General features: G+C 48.6%; 1 protein-coding gene across 1 annotated transcript; it reads right to left on the bottom strand.

Annotated features, from left to right (window-relative positions):
• Positions 1–2: 2 nt before the first annotated feature.
• Positions 3–23287, bottom strand: hspa12b (heat shock protein 12B). Its single transcript, XM_035427696.1, has 13 exons — positions 22743–23287; positions 17929–18000; positions 14853–14941; positions 12984–13108; positions 12702–12888; positions 11877–11981; positions 11154–11270; positions 8022–8199; positions 5691–5777; positions 3624–3728; positions 2493–2751; positions 2036–2139; positions 3–1606 (listed from the first exon to the last, which is right to left on the bottom strand). Exons 2-13 carry the CDS (start codon positions 17972–17974, stop codon positions 966–968), a joined length of 2043 nt encoding a protein of 680 aa, XP_035283587.1. The 5' UTR covers positions 17975–18000; positions 22743–23287; the 3' UTR covers positions 3–965.
• Positions 23288–23829: the final 542 nt, after the last annotated feature.

Consider the following 23829-nt stretch of genomic DNA (forward strand, 5'->3'; position numbering starts at 1 on the left):
TCCCAAATCACCTTGGATGTCAGACACCAGTCATTACAATTTTTATATATATGGGATTTAAACAAAAGTGTACACAGGAAAGCATAAATGTAATATTTGTTGGTAAATGAATGGAGTCTTCTGTGATCTGGTCTTCCTGTAGCCACAGAACAGGGTATCTAAACAACAGGTCCGTATATCTGAAGCTTTGGTATTCCAGTCATAAACGGGGCTGTGCTTCTTCCCATTAGAAGTCTCTTGCCACTGGCCTGTAGTGGTTCCATACAGTCATTAACATGATCTGGTGCAATAAGGCTGTGTCTACAGTGGAAACAAAACAATAACGGTAACCCAATAGTGGCAAAGGGAACTATTATGGGATATCCTGCTGGTCACAGTCTTACCACTCAATATATCATAATACACAAGATTATTCTGTAATAATTTATAAAATGGTGTACAGTTATGTGAGCAGACCAGTTACTAAAACTCTTCCTGTGAAATTAGCTTTTTAGCTGGCCATGTGGTCTACTGGCCACTAGATGGCAGTCCCATTACTGTCCCACAGTACTTTGCAAAAGTAGAGTTGAATGAGGTGAAATGGTCCAATTGTCACAAAAGGCTACGATCACTCCATTTTTTTGGCAAATGATGGCATATACTGTCTGGTCTGGTTGTGCTTCTAATATTAAAGAACTACAGGATGAGGAAAAAAAATTAAGTGATTTGGGTTAAATGTCCCATGGAAAGGGATTCAGCCTGGTTTAGGCTAAGGTTTTGTGCAGCAACTCAGAGTATCAGTGATGTGAAGTGTCTCTTCATATTTCTAAAAGAAAAATAATCTTTAATAATACTTGGGTCATCAACCACCCCACCCGTAGTCCGTCCGTCCGTCCGTCCGTCTGTCTGTGTCCTGACCGAAGCGAGGAGTTCCACGGCCGAGGAGGGGCTTCCTCTTCCTCCCGGGCGTCCGGCAGGAAGCCCGGTCAGTTGGACAGGAAGTCGATGGCGGCTCGGACGGTGCGGCTGGTGGGCACGTCCACGGCGGTGACCTTGATCTCGGTGTCGCCGAACTGCATGGTGGTGCGGATCTCGCGGCGGCGGGCGGGGGCCTCCCCGGGGGCCGGCTCGGGCAGGTCCAGGGTGATGGTGCCGCACTTGCGCACGCCGGGGTCGGTGATGTACACCACGTCGTCGGTGGCGCTGCAGTAGATGTTGATGATGATCTTGCGCTGGCCCGGGCGGGCCGGCGTGTAGCTCCGCCTCACCAGCTCCCCCAGGGCCACCGATTGGTCGACGGCCACGAAGCGGTCCAGGATGTCCGTGCACCACTCCCGGCCCTCCTTCACCAGGAGCTTGTCGCGCTGGTGGCGCCCCTCCACGAAGCGGTTGAGCACCCCCACGCCGTAGGTGAGCGGGCAGCGGCGCACCCGCACCACGGTGGGGTCCAGGCCGAACAGCACCGCCCCCTTCAGGATGGTCAGCCCCACGTCCTGCGGGATGATGATGCGGCAGCTCCGCCCCAGCGCCGCGTGCACCGCCTGCTGCAGCATGGGCGACTCGGCGAACCCGCCCACCAGGAACAGGAAACGCACGCCCTGCACTTCCTGTTTCCTCATCAGGTCCTCTGGAGTAGGGGGGGAATGGGGAGAGCGGTGAGAGAAAGATGAGGGCTTGAGTTTGGATGAAGAACCAGGAAGTGGACAGATAAGTAAGCGGGTAAATAAAGGTGTGCTTTGCAGAACACTGACAGGAGATTTATACCAGGAGATCAGAGAAGGATTTAAGTTGTTAAATCACCAATGGTGTTAGTAGTAATCATATTGTCTGATGATATGTTTGAAGGTGATCAGGTGTTCATTCAACGTTTCACCGGTTCCCCACTCTGTGACCCTCATGCATGTACTCCTCTGATGGGGGAGTATCTGGAGAAACCCTGGCAGATGTAAATGCATGGGCCACCCTACCACTGAACCAGACCATCGTTGTGGAAAGCTGCTCACGGTTGCTTAAAGGCACAGCCTGAGTTCAGGTGCCATGCCCTCCCCGTGCTCACCGATGTGTTTGACGATGTTGTTGATGGTCGGCTGGAAGAGCTCTCTCATGGCCTCTGGAGTGAGCCGCAGCATCCCCTGAGACGACCACTTCACTATGTTCATACTGAGAGAGAGGAGAGGTTAAGCACATGAGCATATGCTCACACACGCACACAAGCGCACACACGCACACACGCACTTGAGCATGCGCACGCATACGCACACACACTGACACGCACACACACGTACATGCACAGACACACACACACACTCACACACTCACACACACTCTCACACACACACGCACACACACTCACACACAGACACACACACACACACACATACATGCACACGCACACACACACACACACACACACACACGCACACACACGCACACACACGCACACACTCACACACACTCACACACAGACACACACACACATACATGCACACGCACACACACACAGAGGGACATACTTGCTCTTGCGCAGGGCGGTCTCCACGCTCTGTCCGCGGTGTCTCTTGTAGAAGTCGATGAAGGAGAAGGGCAGGGAGATGTTGAGCGGGTTGGCGCTCGAGGGGGAGGCGGTGCGCTTGCGGGCCTCGAAGGCGATGGTCAGGTCCACCCAGGCCGCCGGGCGCTTGGCCTTGAAGCTCTCGATGAAGTCCGCCCCGAAGATCTGGCACAGCATGGCCTCGAAGGCCAGGTCCACCCCTACGGCGCCGTACGGCCCACCTGACACGGACACGCGCGTGCGGGACCGTGTGTTACTATGGAAACGGCGTGGGGGACTGCAGCAGCCTCTCTATGGAGCTTCTGTATACCCTGTACTGAGCCTGAGCTGATGTCATACACAACATGCATTAAGTGCACTGCCCTAATGATATGTATTATAACTGTTGATTTGTCCCATCCCTGGTGCGTCAGACTGTCCCCGTGGTGATGGGAAGGCATGCTCTATCAGTGAGCGTGGTGTTTGGGTGGCCAGTCTTATCCGAAAAGGCCGATGCTGGTGCAGGTTTTTGTTTTAGCCCAGCACTAATACACCTGATTCTACTTATCAAGTTCTTGATTGAAGAACATGAATTAGTTAATTAGTTGAATCAGGTATCGTAGTGTTGGGCAAGAACAAAAACCTGCACCAACAGCGGCGATTTTCTTACACACCTTGTGTATACTGTGCTGTTGCTTGTGTTTTACCTTTGCTGTAAGTGTATTGGACAGGCTCTGTACTCTGTGCTGTGCCAGTACTGTACTCTGCTCAGGATGTGATGTACCCTGTGTTTGACCTTGCTGTAAGTGTGCTGGATTCTATATTGTGTTATTTGCTGTAAGTGCATTGAACATGCTCTGTACTCTGCGCTGTACCAGTACTGAGCCCTGTGCTCAGAATGTGATGTGCCCTGTGTTTTACTTTTGCTAAAAGCACATTTATGTGTAAGCACAACATGCTCTATACGTCGTGCTGTACCAGAATTGAAACTCAGAACGTTTAGAATGCACTGTAGCTGTAGAGGCTGACCTTGCTGTGAGACTAAGCGCTCTGTTCTGTACTCTACATTGTGTCCTTAGCTGTGCCCTGCGCTCCAGTTGTGTGTGAGGATCACCTGAAGCCTTGTAGAGCTCCTTCAGGGTGCCCTGCGGCTGCTCGATCTGATGCACAGTCAGGTCCACGGTCCCGCCCCCGCAGTCTGCCACGATGTACCTGTCACCTGAGAGGGACGCAGCGCCAATCATTAACCTCCAGTCCATTCATATTGGTTACATTTGTGGCACACGGCAACCCCATAGCAACCCATATTTGGTCGGTTATTCACCAAATGCTTGCATTCACCAAGTTCAGTCCCGCAGAGGATGAAATGTTTTTTTCTGCGATACAGGAAGCCTAGCGGAGGCCCATGTGCAGGAGAATGGCCGAACACTGCTGGGCCCAGATGCAACACCGCTGCTGTCTCAGGGCCAACAGCCTGCCTATAATGGGAGTCTGAGATGTGGGAACTCTAAACGGTTTTGATAAGGCTGACTGAATCGTGTGTGTGTGTGACTGTAGGTGTGTGGAGCGTAGGATGTGTGTGTATGCATGCATGTGTGTGTGTGTGTGTATAGAGTGTGTGTGTAGACTGTGTTGAGTGTTTGTGTAGAGTGTATGTGTGTGTGTGTGTGTAGAATTTGTACAGAGTGTGTGTGTATGTGTAGAGTGAGTGTGTGCATGTGTGTGCGTGTGCATGTGCGCGTGTGTGTGCGTGCGTGTGTGTGTACAGTGTGTGTGACCATGCCTGCCTCGCTGGGCTGCAGAGCTCCAGTCTGTGGTTTTGGGATGAGGGTGCAGAATGAGACGGCCGGCGGCAGTGTTAGGGCCGCTGCAGAGACCGCTCTGCTGTTTGCATTAGACCTGGCTGTGGGGGGGCTACGGCCCTGGAACGGGGTGCAGGGGCTCCTTTTGTTTATTTACACTGGGGCCCCCACCAGTGGAGGAGGGGCTGTTCTCCTTCCTGGTTCTCAAATGTAAGCGTTTCTGAGAGCTGGGTATGGGGAGTGTGTGTGTGTGTGTGTGAGTGAGTGCATGCCTGCGTGTTTGTGTGTGTGTGTGTGTCTACATGTACTTGTGTTTGTGTGCGAGCATATATAAGTGTGTGTGCCTGTGCCAGGAGAGGTGATGGGGGAAGGATGGCACGTGTGTGTTAGCCTCCCTGGTCAGAGGTAACTGGGGGAGGGAGGACCGCGAGTGGTGCGCGGCCAGGGGGGGGGGGGGGGGAGGTGGCTACACACTTGTGTCTGTGACAGCAGGAAACATCTGGAACAGAAAGACAGATTATCCCGATCCTGGGCTTGGTGGCAAGCCAGGGAGTTTTTAATACACACACACACACACACACAAGCACACACGCACACACACACCATAACTATTAAAGGTGATTTCTGCTATTGTGGAAAGCGAAGATTAAAGACTCCAATGAAGCTATAGAGAGGACTGATTATAAGTAAATACACTGCAGCACGAGATCATAAAGACTGATAACTGGGGCTCCTAACTACAAGCACAACCGGAGGATCCTTGAAATAGCACTTAAATAAGTATGGCATGACTGTTTTTTTGGGGGTAGTTCAAATTCCTTTTCCCTGATAGAAAATACAGCTTGCCAAGTGGTGAGGTCAAGGAAGGCGGCCCCTGACGGCTAGGGCGTGTGCTAATGAGAAAAACAGAACGTCTTACCTCTGTCAGGGCCAGCCCCTATACAGCGCATAATGATGCAGTAGCACAGTAATAATGGTCTCTCCCCGTTCGCCTGTTCTTGTCCCCTCTCACATTGCTAATGTTCTTCATTAATGTGCTTTATGTTAAGACCTCCGAGATACAAACGCATCGGAAATTGAGGTCATTCTAACAGCTGAAATGTTTGTAACTTTGAAAGCGAAGTTCAAAATATACTTCTTTAAAAAGAATTTGGCCTTAGTCGATTGTGAGTGTCACTTTCATTACTATAGTGGTGATATTTTTAAAGACTTCTTTTGCAGATCCAGGTTTCGTAACCTACTCCGTGGACCAGTCATTTCATAACTCAGAGGTTCACCTGTACGGGAACCTTGTTACCTGCACCAGAGTGGCCCAAGCCCTGTACTGCTTGGGTGTACGTCATTTCCTCGCACCACAGCACCTCCTAATGGTCACTCACCAGTCTGCATCTCGGACCACAGCTCCCCCGTTCCGCTCTCCACCAGGAACGTCCTGCTGTGCCTGGCCCTGCGGAGCTGCTCTCTGGCTGCAGGGACACAAGAGGGCGCTGTTACTGCAGACCACACCTGCGCACAGTGCATCTGTCCATGGCCCACACGCGGGCTGTCGACTGCTTATTTCGGTTGACACTGTCCCCCTCCACTGTCCCGCATCTTCACCAATAGGCACGTAAACATGCGACAGCTGCGCTGCTTTGCTGTGAAACCTTACGGCTTTGGATTTGGGCCACATTGCAAAAACACGAATCATGCAAAACCAAAATAATCAAATTCGCTGTTGAAATCGCTCACAGCTGAATAATATGCCTGTGGGGGTATCCATGGGAGATGAGACCCACGAAAACCTGGCCAACAGCCTTCTTATACCACCTCACCAATGCACCTTCCCAATCCTTGTGTTCAATGTTATATGCAGTTCAACCGTTCAGCACAGCACAGCAGCCTTGCGATAGTTAAGGTTGCCAGATATAGAATTTGTCAAAAATGCAGTCCCCCTTGGAACCGACGTCAGACCCACGGTCCCTTCTATCAGACCGGGGAGTCATCGACGCACCAGTTCATTAGAAACTAACACAAAATGTTTTCCATCAATTACTCTGACAGGACATCATTCGGTAGGGACCCCAAACCAGACCTGTACAGATTATTTCCAAACATTCCGGTTGAAAAACTGATGTCTGGCATCGCTGGTGACCATTCAGAGAAGGTAAGACCTCATGCAAACAGAGAACACATTTGTACTCCTCCTGACGATGGTCCCTGTCCCATCCAACAGAAGTTTGCATTCTGGTTTGAAGTAACAATATGTATTTTGTTTTTACAATGGCCAATAAAAACTTCTCTTGTTCAAAGAATGTCTAAACATGTCTGTGAATAAACAGCCTGGTTCATGTGGAAGTAGTAATGTGAGCCCAGCCATGTGCTATGAAGAAATAATATAATCACGGGGACTGTTCTGTTTCCTTGGCAAAGCATTCGGTCAAAAGAAATATACATGTATTGTGGTATCTGGAAGTAATTTATGTTATGGAGAGAGGTTTTCAAACTGTAATGACTCCAAATACCCCTCGACGACAAAGCCCCCCACCCCCACGCAAGGAGGAGGGGGGGGGGGAGCGCTAAATTTAGCCCAAACTCTGTCAGCGAGAAAGAACTCTGACAGAGAGTGAGGATGAAAGTGAGAGGGAGGGAGGGAGGGATGGAGGAGGTCAGCGGGCCTTGGCGCACCCCCCGCGTTTGCCGTTTGGCTCCGCCGGCCCGTTCCGGAGGACCGGGTCTCTCTGAGCGTGGGCGAGGGGGGGGCGAGGGGGGGGCGAGGGGGGGCGAGGGGGGCCGGGGTCCGAAACGGCACCGCGGGGAGAAGCGGAGCGCTGCGAACATCGCTCAAACGATTACAGATGAGGGGAAGGCATGAGAAACCATTCTTTCACCCCGATACAGAACTGACATACGCCATCACTCAGAAAGAGAGAGAGAGCAAGAGAGAGAGAGAGAGAGAGAGAGAGAGAGAGGGAGGGGGGACTTCAAGTATAACAGGTCGAGAAGGTGAGATCATGATCTTTCTACACCTTGTTCTAATTACAAGACCCTGTGTGTGTGTGTGTGTGTGTGTGTGTGCGTGTGTGTGTGTGTCTGTGCATGTTTTTGGGTGTGTGTATGTGTGTGACTCTGTGCAAATGTGCACATGCTCTGTGCATTCTGCCATACAGTCACACAGTCTCTCTCCCTCTCTCTCACACACACACACACACACACATACATATACACACAAAACAGAAGAAACTGTGTATCGCAGAATGACCTGAACCACTCTAGTTTTAAATAAACTTTGTAAATTTGTCCGGGGACAGCCAATCCCTCAGGAGAATGACACAGTGCCCTCTCCATCCCACGATCATCTCCCCCCTCTCTTCACTGTGCTAACACAAAGCATATGGCCCCAGCACCTGATCCCAAAAACTCTCCCACCCCACCCTGCATGAGTCCCCCCCTCAATCCCGGGACAATTCTCCGGGGCAAAACCACGGTCCCCTCGTGAGATGAAAGTGGCGTGAGTCCTCGATTCGGGAATGTGGTTCAAGTTATAAGCCGATTAAGAAAAAATCAAAAACATCATTTTTGTTGAGGGCATACATTTCACAGCTGTGCCCCTCCCCCCCACCCCTCCCTGCTGTGAGTATGGAATACTCTGGTTGGAGTGAGCCAATCACGTGTCCACCTCGGAGCCACATGAAGGAGGCGGGGTTTGGAGAGAAAGCGGGAACCCTCACCCTGCCTGAAGCCGGAGTCGAAGAGGCGGGGCCCGTCCGTCTCTATGCCGTTAGCCATTGGTCGCGTGCTCAGGTCGACCACCTGGTGGAGGCGGAGCTTCCTGCAGTAGATGGAGGCGGCCTCGGGTTCGAGGGCAATGAGCAGCTGCTCCGGGGCATCGGTTGAGACTAGCCCCGCCTAGAGGTGAACAGCATGATCACGTGACACCCGGGCGACTGAAATGGTGGTTTTAGCCAATGGGAGAGCGACACTTTTGAACCCCAGAGAACCGTTTACTATCAAAGACAGGTTCAATCAAAGGAATGGTCTGCTGTGTGGCTCATCCTGACCAGGCACTGTGCTAGAGCATGGAATGATGGGAAATGCAGTAAAAAGTATTCCTCATGGCAAGTTTGGGTCAATTCCATCTATTTTTGGGGAAGATAAAGTCTCTTTCTCTCTCCTGTTCCGGTAATATGGGAGTAATACTCGGAATTAATGTGCATCTTTGTACACAAGTAGAACACACTTCCAAATCCATATTTGACATTTGTACTGATTCAGTTCAAACATTTCAACAAATTTAGGGCTACTTAACATAATAACTGTACTACATGAATGTCATATAGGCAGACAGATAGAAATGTTTGAAACAATTTGTAATTGAATGTAATAACATTTGGTTATTAAACACCACTGTTGCTACTCAAGGTGTGTGTGTGTGTGTGTGTGTGTGTGTGTGTAAGTGTGCGTGTGTGAATGGTGGGTGTGAGGAAATGTGAGTGAAAGACCGGTAACCTTGTTTGCTCGCTGAAATCATTGAGGAAAAGACCAAGGCGAGCCGGATGGGGAGCAAACAGGAGGGGGGGGGGGGGGTGGGGTGGATTAAAGTAAACTGTGGGGGCACATTTGGGCTGAAACACTGAGGGGATACGATGGCAGTCCCGTGCGAGCCTGGTGCAGAGCAGGTGGGGTAGGTACGGGGGGTGTGGGGCGGGGGGAGGAGGGGGAAGCTGGGTGGAGGTGGGGAGGTGGGGGGGAGGTGTTGTCTTCCTCCCCCTCCCTGGGTCGGGCAGGAGTGGTTTCCTGTGTTTGTAAGTCAGCCTCTTACATTGTTCCCCTCCATGACACGGCAGAGAGGAAATCCCACCCTGCACCTCGGCCGACGAGCCCGGTTCTGACCTCAGGGGGGTCCGCGGTGTGAGGGGAGAGCCGGGGGGCAGGGGCTGCCCGGCCGGCTGACCTGGGATCAGTGCAGGAGGGATAATGGAGGCCGAACAGGAGAGCCGGGTACAGGAGCGATAAGCTCTACTGATCTGGGATCAGTGCAGGAGGGATAATGGAGGCCGAACAGGAGAGCCGGGCACAGGAGCGATAAGCTCTACTGATCTGGGATCAGTGACTGAGGGAGAATTGAGGCTGAGAGGAGCACAGTGAACAGGAGAGCCGGGCACAGGAGCGATAAGCTCTACTGATCTGGGATCAGTGACTGAGGGAGAATTGAGGCTGAGAGGAGCACAGTGAACAGGAGAGCCGGGTACAGGAGCGATAAGCTCTACTGATCTGGGATCAGTGACTGAGGGAGAATTGAGGCTGAGAGGAGCACAGTGAACAGGAGAGCCGGGTACAGGAGCGATAAGCTCTACTGATCTGGGATCAGTGACTGAGGGAAAATTGAGGCTGAGAGGAGCACAGTGAACAGGAGAGCCGGGTACAGGAGCAATAAGCTCTACTGATCTGGGATGCACAAAACCCAGGCTTGAGTGGCACTATGGGGTGGGGCAGGCAGTCCAATAAACAGGGCTCAGGTTCAGACCGGCGTTTGGCCAGTATCTGGTTAATAGACACATCATCGTTTTAGGGAGGGGCTCACAACACGCATTCTAATGCGTTACGCGACACAACCGCTATCACCGCCATCACCTCTTTTTTTTACGTGAGGGGGCGATACTGAGGCTCAGCGAGCAGCGTCACTACTCACCGCCGGGCTCACTTTAAATTCCTATTGATGTTAAAATGTGATTAGACCAGGCATTCTTTTCCCAGGAACACACACTTCCTGTCTCCTCATTGTGTACAGAAGATAAGCACTGCGTGGCTGGGAGGGGCCACGAAAGAGGCCCTGTCAGTAATGGGACTGGGGGAGGTCGGGCGGGCGGGCGGGCGGGCGGGCGGGCGGGCGGGCGGGGGTCTGTCTCCCCCTGAACATACTCCACCTGTTACCCCTCCTCTTCCTGGGAGGCACTGATTACATGACTGTAGAATGACCTGTAAACATTTCCATCAATATAATGTCACTTTTAACCTTTCACACTATTATGTCCAGCAGTCAATCAATTTTAATTTCCATTAAGAAACTCTTATAAACTTTTTTTTTAAAGGCAGTTTTTTTGACTTGGACGTAAAAGTTGGACGTACTGAAGCAGTGTGATGTGCCATTGGGCCGACATGGTGATCAGATCCCCTGGGGGTCCAGCCAATCAGAGCTCAGATCTGATCAGCATGTCGACCCTCAGCCTTCGAGGCTCAGTAAACAGGTGGGAGTAGCAGATACAGGACGCATCCAGGAAGCAAGGCGCCAGCTGCCTCAGCTGTTCTGGTAGAGGCATGATGAGCTGTGGCACATGGCTCATGGAACAATGGTGAGCAGTTCTTGTGAGAACTCTCCCTTTGTGGTTGATTACTAGGCCCAGCAATATGACATATCTGCTGCAGGCGAAATCAATGCCATTACTCTATGTGTGTGATGTCATGGCCTGTATGTGTTCAATATTGTGCGCTGTGTGCATTTTATTAAATTAAAGGATTCTTCCACCAGACGCTAAGGTGCTGTGAACCCCCAGATCCACTGAAGGGAGTGGACATCAATGAGGGTCAGTGGATAGTTGTGCTGGTGTATGGTGTGTATGGTGTGTGTAGTGTGTGTGCTGTGTATGGTGTGTGTGGTGTACATGGTGTGTGTGATGTGAGTGGTGTGCATGGTGTGTGTGGTATGTGAGGTGTGTGTGGTGTGTGTGGTGTGCATGGTGTGTGTTATGTGCACGGTGTGTGTGGTGTATGTGCTGTATGACATGTGTGGTGTACATGGTGTGTGATGTGCATAGTGTGTGTGGTATAGATGTGTGGTGTGTGTGGTGTGTGTGGAGTCTCACCAGGGTAGCTGCCTCTCTCATGAACTGCTTGGCAGGTTGTCTCCACACAGCTGGCACTGTGATCACCCACCGCACCGCACCCCCCTCCAGTACCGAGGACGACTGGTCCTTCACCTCCTGCACAGAACACACACACACACATACAGGGGCATTAGAGCATTCATACACAAATAAGACAGGTACATAGCAAAAAGCACACAGCAGTATATTATCTCACACAGACACACCCACACACATCCACACACCCACACACACACACACACACACACACACACACAGGCAAACATCCTCGGAAGGAACGTTCCAGAATATCTCATTGATTCCCATGCTTATTCAGAGCACGTGCACAAACAGCAGAAACCCAAAATGTCTGGATCCCATTAGCGCAGCTGGGCTCTGAAGCCACGACCCTCGGCCTGCATGTCCGGAGGCTGGACCTCAGCAGCGTGTCACAGCTGTTCACCCCCCAGCCTCTCCGGGGCTTTGGGACGCCGGCCCGCGTGCACACGCCCGTCTGCGCGCCGCTAGGCTATCGTCTCGCCGCATCATCCTTTAAACGGGCAGCCGCACGGAAGCGCTCCACCTGTCCTCTCCTCTGCCCTCGCGAGCAGGACGCGAAGGCGTTCGTTAGCGCTGCCTGTCTCCATGGTGACAGATGAACGGGCAAAAGTGCGGGGTTGATGAGGTAGTGCAGGTTGGCTGGGGGGGGGGGGGGTGGCGTACCTTGAGGGCGTGCTCGCGGAAAAACCTCAGCGCGTGAACGAACACCTCGATCGCTCTGACCCTGCGGCCGCTGACGGCCTCCAGCTCCGTTTCCATGGTGAGGTCCTGCGGGAGGGCGGCAGACGGCGTTATTTTCGGGCGGAAATGAATGCGCAAATTAACGCGATTACACAAAGCGAGTTCATAATCAGGTGAACGCGGACGTGGTACACGTTCACCAAGCAATTAGGCAGACTACGGTACTGCAGTGCTTGGTAAGACATCCCACAAGAGACCAAGCCTCCATATTCATTTCATTTCAAAAAAGGACTGTAATTAAATCCAGCATGAGCGTACCTGTAAATGACCATCCACCCTCCTCCCCCTCACCCCATGGTTAGCTGTGTGTGGGTGCTTATTCTACAGGCTACTGCCGAGTGCTGACCTAACTGGTTAACAAAGCGGTTCAATTACTAATATGCAATGAAGCAAAAACCCATTAGGCCACTGCTCCGCCCAAGCAGAAGCTGTTGCAATTCACCTCAGGAGAACCGCGCGAGCATATGTTCCTTAATCTGTAAGGGAAGCATGTTGCTACGGCAGGATACATCTGGAGGAGTAATCCGAATGACAGCCTAAGTGCATTACCATGGCGTTTGTTACCACGGAGGAGCGTGTTACCATGGAGCGCAAGCAGAAGATTCCGCTCACTCTCTGAGCTCCAATAACTGTGCCTCGGGATTAGGATCCTTCTGCTTCACTATTCCAGCAGGGACCTGGAGCAGGAACCTAGCGCTAGGAGAAGCAGTGCCACTCCCGACCCCCCACCCCCTTGTGGTCTCTCACGCTGGTGCTGTGGATCTTCATCTTGAACTTGTCGAAGTAGAGCCAGTGCCGGGCCTCCTCCGGGTCCAGGTCGTGGTAGCTGTCCCGCGCCGCGAACCCGAAACTGTGGAACCGCAGCTCAGGCGTGAGCAGCAGGCAGGTGGGGCTCTTCTGATTGGCCACGCCGGGGTCCCCGCCCTCCCAGCGCCTGCAGAGATTAGCAGAGGGACACATCAGTCAAAGCAGCCCAGCGGCAGAGCTCTGGGAGGTTTGGGCGGGAGGTGGGCGGGTGGATGACATCACCTCATCATGTGGATGGCCTCGGGGTCCTGGGTGAAGCTGAAGGCGTAGCCGCTGGAGGTGGTGCCGAAATCAATGGCCACCACCACGGAGAAGGGGCAGGCTGCCTGAGGCCTGACCACTGTCCTCTGGCAGAGGAGAAGGAGAACCAGGTCAAACCAGTCGGGTATAGCCCAAATAATCTCAAAACCCATAATGCACCTCTCTCTTTGTCCTTTGCAATGGGGTACCACTCTACCAGATCTACACACCATCTACTCAGTCCTGCTGCTTTGCCTGAAGAAGGTTACAGCATGGTTTAAAATGAGCCACACTACTGTGTGCATGCCACTCAGGAATCAAACCCACAGCCAGGCCATCACTCCAACGCATGATGGAGTGGAAGAGCAAGAACCCAAAAAACAGGAGGAGCTACCATATAATCAACAATGTGGAAAAATCACTGTGCTTTGTTGTAGAAAACCAATTATCTTGATTGGTTCAAGAAAATCAATGACTGACAACGTATTGTAGCTACACCCATTCATGACTCTTCACTGTCCTGTGAGGAATTTGAAACGTGACATGCTGGTATGTGTGCTGGGGATTGCTTGTCAGCAGTAGTGAATCTGAGTGTGGAATTCTTCTGAAGGAATTTAATGTTTTGGGTAGCAATGGAGGAGGAGTGGAGGAGTGACCCAGCTCCACCCTGGTACCAGCAGGTGTAGACAGCTCCTTTCCTCCACTCCAGGCATGGATTACTTTTTTCCACATCAAGCCAGCAAGTTGGAACAGAAAAGTACTTTCTGTGCTGGATTTGTTCCCAAAATGGGTAGAACGGAGCAGAAACACTGATAAGAATTTCTGAAAATGGAATTTGGAATTCAGTTCAGGAATCCAGTTTTGTCCCAGTGTTCCAACACACTTCTATTTATACAAAACACTTGACTATGATTTTATTATTTAATATTTTTGCTCAGTGATTTAGTCAATGTATAGACCTTGAATCATTGGGGAGTTTATTTAATTTGTCATCCCAATTGGCTGCCACTATGACATCACACCTCCATTCCTTTTGTTGTAATTTACTATCATTCCTCTTCCACACAAATTACATTACAGTTTTCCTGTTCAAACAGGATAGTGTAACATAAGGACAGACTGGTTCTAATAGCAGATCTGAGCATGGGGGTGAAAATATGGGGCGCTAGAGCTGTCCCAGACTTTGGGGGGGAAGGGGCACAGGGTCTTGTTTTGAGGATAACAGATGGCGTGAAAGTCTCTCACTATGACTTTGGGCTGCACTGTTCCTAAAGATTGAAGTGAAAACCAGACTTCTTTAGGGGCCTCTTTGAGGAAGTGACGTGCAGGGACCCTGGCCAGCTTCTCTCTGCTGTAATTTGCATATGAACTGAAACCACTGCCAACAGAAAGCCATGTTCCACTGCTGGACCACCATGGAAGACCATCAATTATATGCTGGCTGGCCATGATCTTAGGCAGTTGTTATGGGTGTGTGGTATATCTATGTGTGTATGCAAGTATGTGCGCGTGCGTATGTGAGTGCGTGTTTTCCCCATTTCTGACCTGGGGTAGTAATTATGGGTGTGCGTGTGTGTGTGTGTGTGTGTGCAATCCCTGTGTTTAGCGGTTGGACGCTCGTGTTTAATACCGCTACATGTCTGCCAAAGATAACAGGGTGTACGCACGTTATAAAATACAAGCATACAGCACGAGGCCTGTGTCGAGTTCCAAGCGCTAAGTAAGGACGTATAATTATATGTGTGCATGGCACTTTCATCTTACGCTGCCCATTGTTTAAAACTCAATCGAGTTCCCGCTAACTACCACCCATTCCTGGCAAACGGAGCAGCGAGTCTAGGAGGTACTCACCGGGGAGGGGGACGGGGTGAGGGGCGCGATGCCGCAGTCATTTCGGGCGGGCGAGCAGGAGGGCGACGGGGGCACCGATCTGTTCTCGCCTGCCAGAAGGGAGGCATTGAAAGAGAAAAAGAGGATGTCATCAACATTCTCTTCTCCCACTGCTAACCACAATAACACGTGACGTACCTGGGAACACCCTGTGGGCTGATGTCAGGGCTGAATGATTCTGCTGATTCCACATTATAAACTATAAACTATCTTTGTACAGCACCTTTTCAAGGAGCTTTGCAACCCAGAACAACCGAAAATTTAAATTATCAAATGATATAACACATTATTAGGAATAAAATCATTTTTAAAAGTAAAATAATACAGTAAAAACACTCACGGCCAGATTTGCTTGACCATTTGTGACTGTTTTCAGACACAGATATGATGCATTGTGCCCCAGAACCATGTGTCTTATGTATCAAACTGGGGTTAGAAGTACAGTATGCGTGTCATCTGTGTGAGTCATCGCAAAGTGCGCTTCTCTCCTTAATGCATATGTATTTAACGAGGATCGTGCATATAACTGGTGGAAATATTATAAGTGCGGCTGATTATGTATTTCGTTGGCTTTACTAAAGTTAAATTAACAAGGTTCGATTTTTACGTGACATTTATCTGCCTCTAAAGAGCAGGCGTAAATCAAGGAAAAAGCAAGATGGAGACACAGGTATAGTCCTCAAAGATGCAACGAGAGAATCATTGGAACAAGTATTGCATTATTACAACTTCTTAAGCAAATCATCAATCAGTACAGAATATTAATATGAATTGTTATTAACAAATTATTCCAGCCAGGCAATAAAGGCTGGGTATTTGTCACAGGAAATACTGGCTAAGGTCACGAAGCAGTTTAATTTATTTTAATTTAATTTAATTCATTAAATAAAATAATTGATCGTATGCGCAGCAGATGGAAATGATTGGACGTGCTGAGCAGTAGCAACAGTTTTGGTTGAAGAATCAGTGGGCAGTTTCCACAAGTAAATAATATGAATAAATGCATTGATAGGCTGCTGCAAATTGTGTTTGTCCATCACAGAAAGAGCGTGTTTTTTGCCTTTAATAGAACATTGTTCGAAACAGCGCATACAGAGCGTGTTCAAATAGAATTACTAAAATCATAAAAAACAGGGTTACTGTGTTTGCTTTTATTTATTTAAAGTTAGATTTGGTTTGAGTCTTTGGGCGCCTATTGCCTCTGATAACATTATTGCAGCTACAGGAAGTATCAACAGAATCCGTCAAACATTTGATTGCAACAAGTCACGGCAGGCTGCATTATAATTACCACCCAAAACGGCCAAAAAATCACAGAAAGCATTAAAAACCGTGAAATTAATGGAACCACAAAAAAAGAGACACCGGTGACTTCTGTGACAAACACCCAGCCGTAGAAATAATTACTCTTCTGGGAGAAGTAACAGAAGACCTAGAACTTCCCACACAATGTTCCCATTCCGTCCTCGCAATAGTCAAGCTCCTTGCAACATTACACCATCTTACATCTGGATTAATTCAATCGGCAATTATACATCACACCAAACACACATCTATTTCCCTACATCCAATGAAGATACACAGTAGGCTACAATGTTCAGTGTTTAATCAACTCTTACTGAGTTGATATGAGTCCACTATTGTTTGAGTCCACTATGGCCAGAGTGGACTCATATAAACTCTATTAGAGTTGAATTAACACTGGACATTTTACTGTGTATTCATAGCACTAAACAGAAGTTTTTAACAGCACCTTTTAAGCTCTGATTCATATGCTAAATGTGACCATTCACCGATTGTGTAATTAGCTGTAGCCTTAGAAAATAAGACATTAATTTCAGAAAGACTTTGACCACACCAACATACCCTCCTCAGCACCACAATTTGGGCTGTAAATCTGGCCCTAAATGCATCAATGCAGCAAATACACTAAAATCAGTCATTTCAGTTCAGTGATTTCAAGACGTTGATCGAAATTCAGTCCATGAATTGAAAAAAATCCTCAGAATATTAGTTCACTTTCAATTCATTAATTGAATTTACATAGATTTCTTGACTTGACTGGACTGAAATGGATTTTATTCTCATCAAGTTACAGACTACAGCTGCCATTTTACCATGTAAATGAGTGATTGGGATTTTTTTGGGGTGCAGTTGACCTATAGAGGCCATCTGACCTCTGCAATGTAATAAAAGCTGGCCTTGTGTTTACCACATAATCCACTGTATAGAGGTACAGAGCCTAGAATTGTAAAAAAAATCTAAAACCAGGAGATACATTTGGAACATCCCTGTGGAACAAACTTGTTTTCTGCACGTCCACTAAGTTAGAGATATTCTGTACTCTTGTGATCACACTCCAGAACAGGTCAGGTTTGCAAAGGCACAGGCCCAACACCGAGCACCTCGTCTGTCACCACGGCGATTGCGACATCAGGACCAGCTTTCTCAGACAGCCAGGCCTCACGTGGAGGAAGGCTGTAATTATGAATACGGCGGAATGCGAGCATCCACTGGGAATGATCGGAATGTTATCTACAGGCTCAGATATTCCCAGTGGGAGTGAGAATAGAGAACATTTTTGAGCTCACGCCCAGTCTAAAAATGCTGAAAAGGTGTTGATCTGAGGAGTTAACTCAGGCTGATCCATCCTAGTGTGCCATTCACAGTGGAATAAACCACCGTCACCAAGCTTGCGGTGAAAGTGACATTAAAGGTCATTTTCTAAGACGTTGGTTGGTTAGATTTTGAATGGCCCTGAGTAATGTCTGCACTTAATAGTACTAAAGTCATCTGCAGTGAAGGAGACAGTGTTTGCTGTGTGTGTGTTGTGTGTGTGATTTGTTCAGCAGTCTTGTGACAAGGCAGCCTATTGCTTAAGGCCATATATGTACTGCTAATCCATTGCATTGTCCTCTGCACATGTGATTTAGTTGGCTGCATTGTAGTATAATGGGTAAGGAACTGGCTTTGTAACCTTTTAGGTTGGATTCTCAGGTGGTACCCTTGAGCAAGGTAATTAACCTACTGATCTTACCTGGGGTCTGGAGGCTGTTCACATTGGGCTGCAGGAGGGTTGCCATGGTGAAAGTGCCAGGGCCTTCACAGCCTAGAAAAGAGGTTGACATTGATGTACTGGAGCGTTAAAGTAGACCAGGGTGTTTAATCCTTGAAAGAGTAGGTTTTTTGGAATGTTTTTTTCAGAATTCCCAGTCAGAGTTCTAGAATTCCATTGCTTACAGCAGTATTGATTGTTGCATTAGCATTATAACGTTCAGTTAAGAACATTCTAATCACACATTTGTAATCTTACACCTTAAAAGGTGAAATACAACTACACCCAGAGGGGTTACAGTGGACCAACACCCCAAGGTGCTTATGACAGATTTATATAGAAAGGGACCTCTGAATCTCAGAGAGCATCAAAGCAACACCTTACGAAGTGTTCCGGTGCACCTTGTAAAAGGAAACAAGACCAGCGTTACATCTCGTCTACAACTCATCCACTCTCTGCCTGAGACTCAGAGCCATATTACAATGAACTACAGCAAGCCCATCATAACCAGCAGGAAAGCTCCTGTCCCTCATTCAGGCTTCAACAACGTCACATTTTTGGCAGCGGAGTCAAAGCAAAGATGCAATACGTGTCATCACATCATCTCGAAACGTATGGACCGCAGATCCGCTTCTGAGCGGCAAACGCCAGGGTTCAGGACCTCGGGCAGTAGAGTCTCCCAAACATGTTTCTGATTATTCCCGAGCGGATATCGTTGTGACTGTCCATCCGCTCCTGACAGGAATTAGCCAGGATATCTAATTTAATTCATTGGACAAATATGCTCTCTGCTGTCGGCGCTTCCCGAGCGACGTTTTCGGAACCACTTTTCAACCGTGCTTGAGCTGCGGAGTTCTCACAGAGGGTTGCAGACTGAGCTCCAGAACGAGGAGTCCGTCTGTACAGTAACACAAACAGGACGCGCGATAACAAACGCAGTGGGGTTTTTTTTCTTCCTCCCAGGAGATTAAAAAACGGAAAGTGAAAAGACGGAAAAACAAGTGTTTTTTTTCATCCACCCCAAATTTGTTTTTCATTCCAAATCCCATCATGCACCTGGTCTGAACTCCAGACCACAGGCCAGCTGACCAGGAAGCAGCATTTATTCTGAGAAAGCAAATAATTATGTGGCCACTCCACAAGTTGAAAGATGACAGCTTTGAGTTTTTTTGCTTGAAGTTTCTTTTGACTTGTTTTATATGATTTTTTGCAGGGATGTACTATATACTTCCTGCAAATAAATAAATGAAATTTAATGAAATGATCCCTGTCAATGAGCTCCAAATAGATGCTCAGCCGGTGTGACCTTTGGATAGACAGATCGGTTGAAGAGCAGATTCTCTCTGAACACCAAACCTAATACAGCTGCATCAACATAGCGGGTTAGCGTCTCTAATGCAAAAAAAACAAAAACAAACACAAGAAACCAAATCTCCATCTGTGTGTGTGTGTTTGTATGTGTGTGCATGCAAGAATGTGTGTGTGTGTGTGTGTGTGTGTGTAGGTGTGTTTGCGTGTGTGTATGTGTGCATCTGTGTATGTGTGTGTGTGTAAATGAGTGAGTGAGTGAGTGAGTGAGTTAGCGAGTGAGTGAGTGTGTGTGTGTGTAAATGAGTGAGTGAGTGAGTTAGTGAGTGAGAGTGTGTGTGTTGGGGGCTGTAGGCTCCTGCTGTAGCTGTACCTCCTATGTCTGCCTGAGCTGAGTACCACTCGCCACCAAAGTTCCAGTCAAGAGTTTCTGTTTCTCATTTAATGGAAAAAATCACAGAGCATAAAGACCTAGCAGAATATGTTCAACTCTGCTTACTTTTGCCATCTCCTCTCTCTCTCTCTCTCTGTCTGCCTCTTTCTTTCTCTCTCTCATTTTAAAGGCATAAACCCACACCAGCACTAGAGCCATGCACCATGATGGATGTTGCGGATTTGCTAAATTAGACCCCCCTACCCCCACCACCCCCAATGCCCCGTCTGTCTGGGAGAGGCGAGGCGGCCGGAGGGGCCGGGGACTCCTGGCCCCCGGACTGCTGAACAGTAAACACGCCTGATTGCGGTGCCAGTCCAGCTGACTCCTGTTCAAACCCACTTCTGCTGTCTGGGCTTCACTCGGCCCCCGCATCGTTTGGCAGGGGGGGCATAACCTTCGGTGCTGTGATTGAAATGCTGTGGGTTTTGGGGACCAGATCAGTGTAGTGGCACACCCAAAGTCTGGATAATTCCAACGATGACTCTGGCCCCCCAGACTGGATATAATTGGCCTTGGTGCCACTCAAGGTGAAGGGGGAGGGGGGGTCAGTGGACCTCCCAGGACATTTTGGGGAACTTTGAGAACGGAGTTTTAAAAAAAAGGAATAATAGGGAACAAAATTTGTTTAAATAACAAGTTTTTAAGTAAAACTGAAGATTCCCCCAATTTTCTACATCATGAGGAACATAGTCGACACGCTGGAATGGGTATGGAAGACTGGATTTAGTGATTTACTGGGATCATTTCCCCAGTCAGTCCAGGTTGATGTTTCAGACATTCCTGCTTGCCTTTATCAGACACACGGCACACTCCGAGCACTGCCACCGCATCCTGTCACCTCCCACTTCCTGTCAGACACACTCCAGAGTCCACTTATGTGGAGCTCGCGTAACGACTTTGAAAGGAAGATGGTAAGTCCAGACCGAAATCGCAAACGGCTTCAGTCCGACCGTCCTGCTCCCCATCTCGCTCCGCGGCCCACCGGCGACACAAAAGAGGGATGACATCATCGTCTAGAGGTGCTCCGCTCAGGCGAGTGGGTGGGGCTTCCTGTCTATCTGACGGCCAGTTCCAGGTCCTCCTTTTTTACCACGAGCCGGTTTTCCTTTCTAATTTTCCTTGGGAGTCCCGGAACGAGCCGGAGGCCACACTCGAACCTGCGACCATTCAGGGGTTGCCTGTAAAGGGGGCTGGGTTCGCTGCGTGAGCTCAGGCAGTTAAAGTAGTGCTTGTAACAGTCGGGTTCAATGGGCGGATGGCAGGCCCGTCGCTGTGGCATCGCCAACGCAGGGGTCAGACCAAGGCTTCCGTGTGGCAGGTGACCACTGCTCCAAGAGAGGCTTCTTGGTGGGGGGTGGGCGTGCTCCTCTCACTCACGAACAGTGGCCCTCACAGATGTTTTTTCGGGAAAGTGATTAAAACAAGAGCAGAGAGGAAGAGATGACGAAAGGCTGACACTGCCCTCCCTCCCTCTTTCAACAAGTTTCTGATCTTCAGCAGGATGAGGGTGCAGATCCACCCTGGTGCCACGCCTTGCAGGGTCCCCTTCCTCTCCTCTCTGCCCATTTAAAGTCGCCCCCGATCAACTCAGAGCCGGGCCTTTGGTTCCACCCAAACTCATTAAACACAGAACTACATTCTAATACCATGTCAGAAATAATTTAATTTAATTTAATTTTGCTTAAATTTACATGACAAATTTTCACATGTTTTGGATAAAAGTGTGGCTTGCACAAAAAGGAACACGCAACTTTTCCAGCTTGTTTCAGTTTGGTTCATCCCATAGTCATGAAGTTACAAGAAAGACATCGCTCTTGACTTGAACAAATTCACAAGGGAAAAGGTGTTAATTGACCACCAAGTCCCTGCAGTTAGCTGGAAAAACACAAAGGCAAACAGACCTTTAAAATTTTATGTACTGTAACTCAGTCATGTCCAGCTGATCCTAAAGTCTGGAGTATCTGAAGGCTTTAGTAGTTTTCTTTCTTTCATTCAACATAGAATTCAGGCTTTTAAAAGTGTGCATGGACTGTTTAGTCAATGACAAAATACATGAAGCAATTAAGTGCTGAAACACACCAAAACAGTTAATAAAAATTGACAGGATTTCAGTGTTTTAAAAATCTGAATAATGGCAATAACTCATTATTTAATGGTCATCCCATAAAATAACAGAGTCTAAACATTTTTTGACTCTCAACATTGCTGCTGGGTTTTTTCTCTCTGTATTTTTATCTTTTTACAGTGTGGCCCTCCAGGGTTTGAGTTTGAGATCCCTGCTGTGAATCTCAGGGGACCTCACCTGTCTCCATGTCCACTGACTGAAAGCCTGAATATCAGGATGATCTAGTGATTAAAAGTTAGAACATTTCAGCTGTTGTCAATGGACCATGGTGTGTTCCAACATTATCGCATTCGTTTGTGTGCATTTACTAAGCACATTAATGGTTACATGAATGCACCCAGAGAGGAGACTTAATTGTGCTTTCTACTGCATATGTTAGGCTAGCCTCGCTGTGTAAAAATTATCCCAAGACTGGAAAAAGATTTTCACTTTATCAGTGAAAGTTCTGTGCATAAAAACAAGTGAGAGTTGGCACAGTGTAAAGAAAAATCACCTCTCTGTACAGGCTCTCTGAAATCTCCCGTTTTCTCTCCTCACAAATTTAATGTATCAGCCAAAATGATTTCTAACACAGACATGGGCATGATACCGGTCCCCCTTTGTTTCCTCTGTGGGACGTTAGCATCCCTGTGGTGATCACCCCAATCTGACTGTGACCCCTTCCCTGTCCTTCTTCAACCCAATGCCCCCCCCCCCCCCCCCCTTCACTCCACCACCACGTAGACCTTCACTCTCCCTCTGTGTTTCCTAACTGGCAATAATGGGGGGGCTGATAAGCACCCCGTCCAAACACACACACACATACAGACACACACGGACGCATGGAAGCACCTATGCACAGATTATAAACCGGGTGTAAAGTTTACCATTTCACTTTTTCGCTTCAAAGAAAACAGGGAAAGCGGTTCATATCAGAATCAAACTCACCCCTTGTTTCTAAAACGATGTTCTTCTCTCCACTGGGTCAGTGTAATCCTGGGGGTTCGGGTCCAGAAATGCACGCAGAGGAACAGAGCGAATGGGAGGATGCTTCTACTGCGATTAAAGGTTTAGAAATCGTGAAGCACCGGAGCTGAAAACCAGCGGTGCGCAGAACAGAGACAGGAAAGAAAAGGGAGACGGAACAGGACAAAGAGGAAAAACTTTCTCAAACTCTTTTTAAATTTCTCTCAGAGTCTTTCGCTGGTCTGACTCCTGCTGCTCCCTCCTGTCTCCACTCTCCACCACTGCTGGAATGTCAGGGAGGAAGGGAGAGAGAGCGAGAGAGGCACACACACACACACACACACACACACACCAACAGCCCAACCAGGGGAGCAGTAACAGCACAGTGGGGAAGAGGGGGGGCAGACTTCATTGAGCCTGAGTATACGTGTGTGTGTCTGTGTGTGTGCGCGCGTGTGTGTGCAGGAGAGGGCGGAGAGTATTTGGAGTGGCAGTACACACTGATTAAGTCATTTCACCCCTTTCCTCATCCCTCCTCCCCCCCGTCTCCCTCCTTTATACTTTTTCTTCCTGTCCCCCACTTGCTCATTCTTTCATGTCTCCCTCTCTCTTCTTCCCTGTCCCTTTTTACTCCCTGTAAATGTCGCCTTTTAAACAGCTCCCCGTAGTTAGTTAGTTTTACAGCGTTTCAGCGCAAAGTTAAAATCGAGGGAACCATTTCACTCTTAACCCTTTGCACCACGCAGGATCTTACACTCTGCGGCACAGCTTTACAGTAATGGAAACAGTTCATTTCTAGTACATCAATTTCACATCCCCCCAGGGGTGTGGTCCGATAACTCCTGCACGTACAGTAATGTTTCTGGTCATAATAAAGGGTTCAGAGGAATCAGATACCTGGATGTAATAACCAGACAATACAATAAAACATACCAAAATATATGTTGGATTTTTACTTATTTATTTTGTGGTGAATCCTTTCTGGTCATTGAGAGGGGTGGTTGCAATTTTTTTGGTTATGAGTATCCAGAATGTTTCCTTTGTTTTATTCTGTATGCGACCCTCATAT

This window comes from Anguilla anguilla, chromosome 7 (genome assembly GCF_013347855.1).
Source record: "Anguilla anguilla isolate fAngAng1 chromosome 7, fAngAng1.pri, whole genome shotgun sequence".
Classification (NCBI taxonomy): domain Eukaryota; kingdom Metazoa; phylum Chordata; class Actinopteri; order Anguilliformes; family Anguillidae; genus Anguilla; species Anguilla anguilla.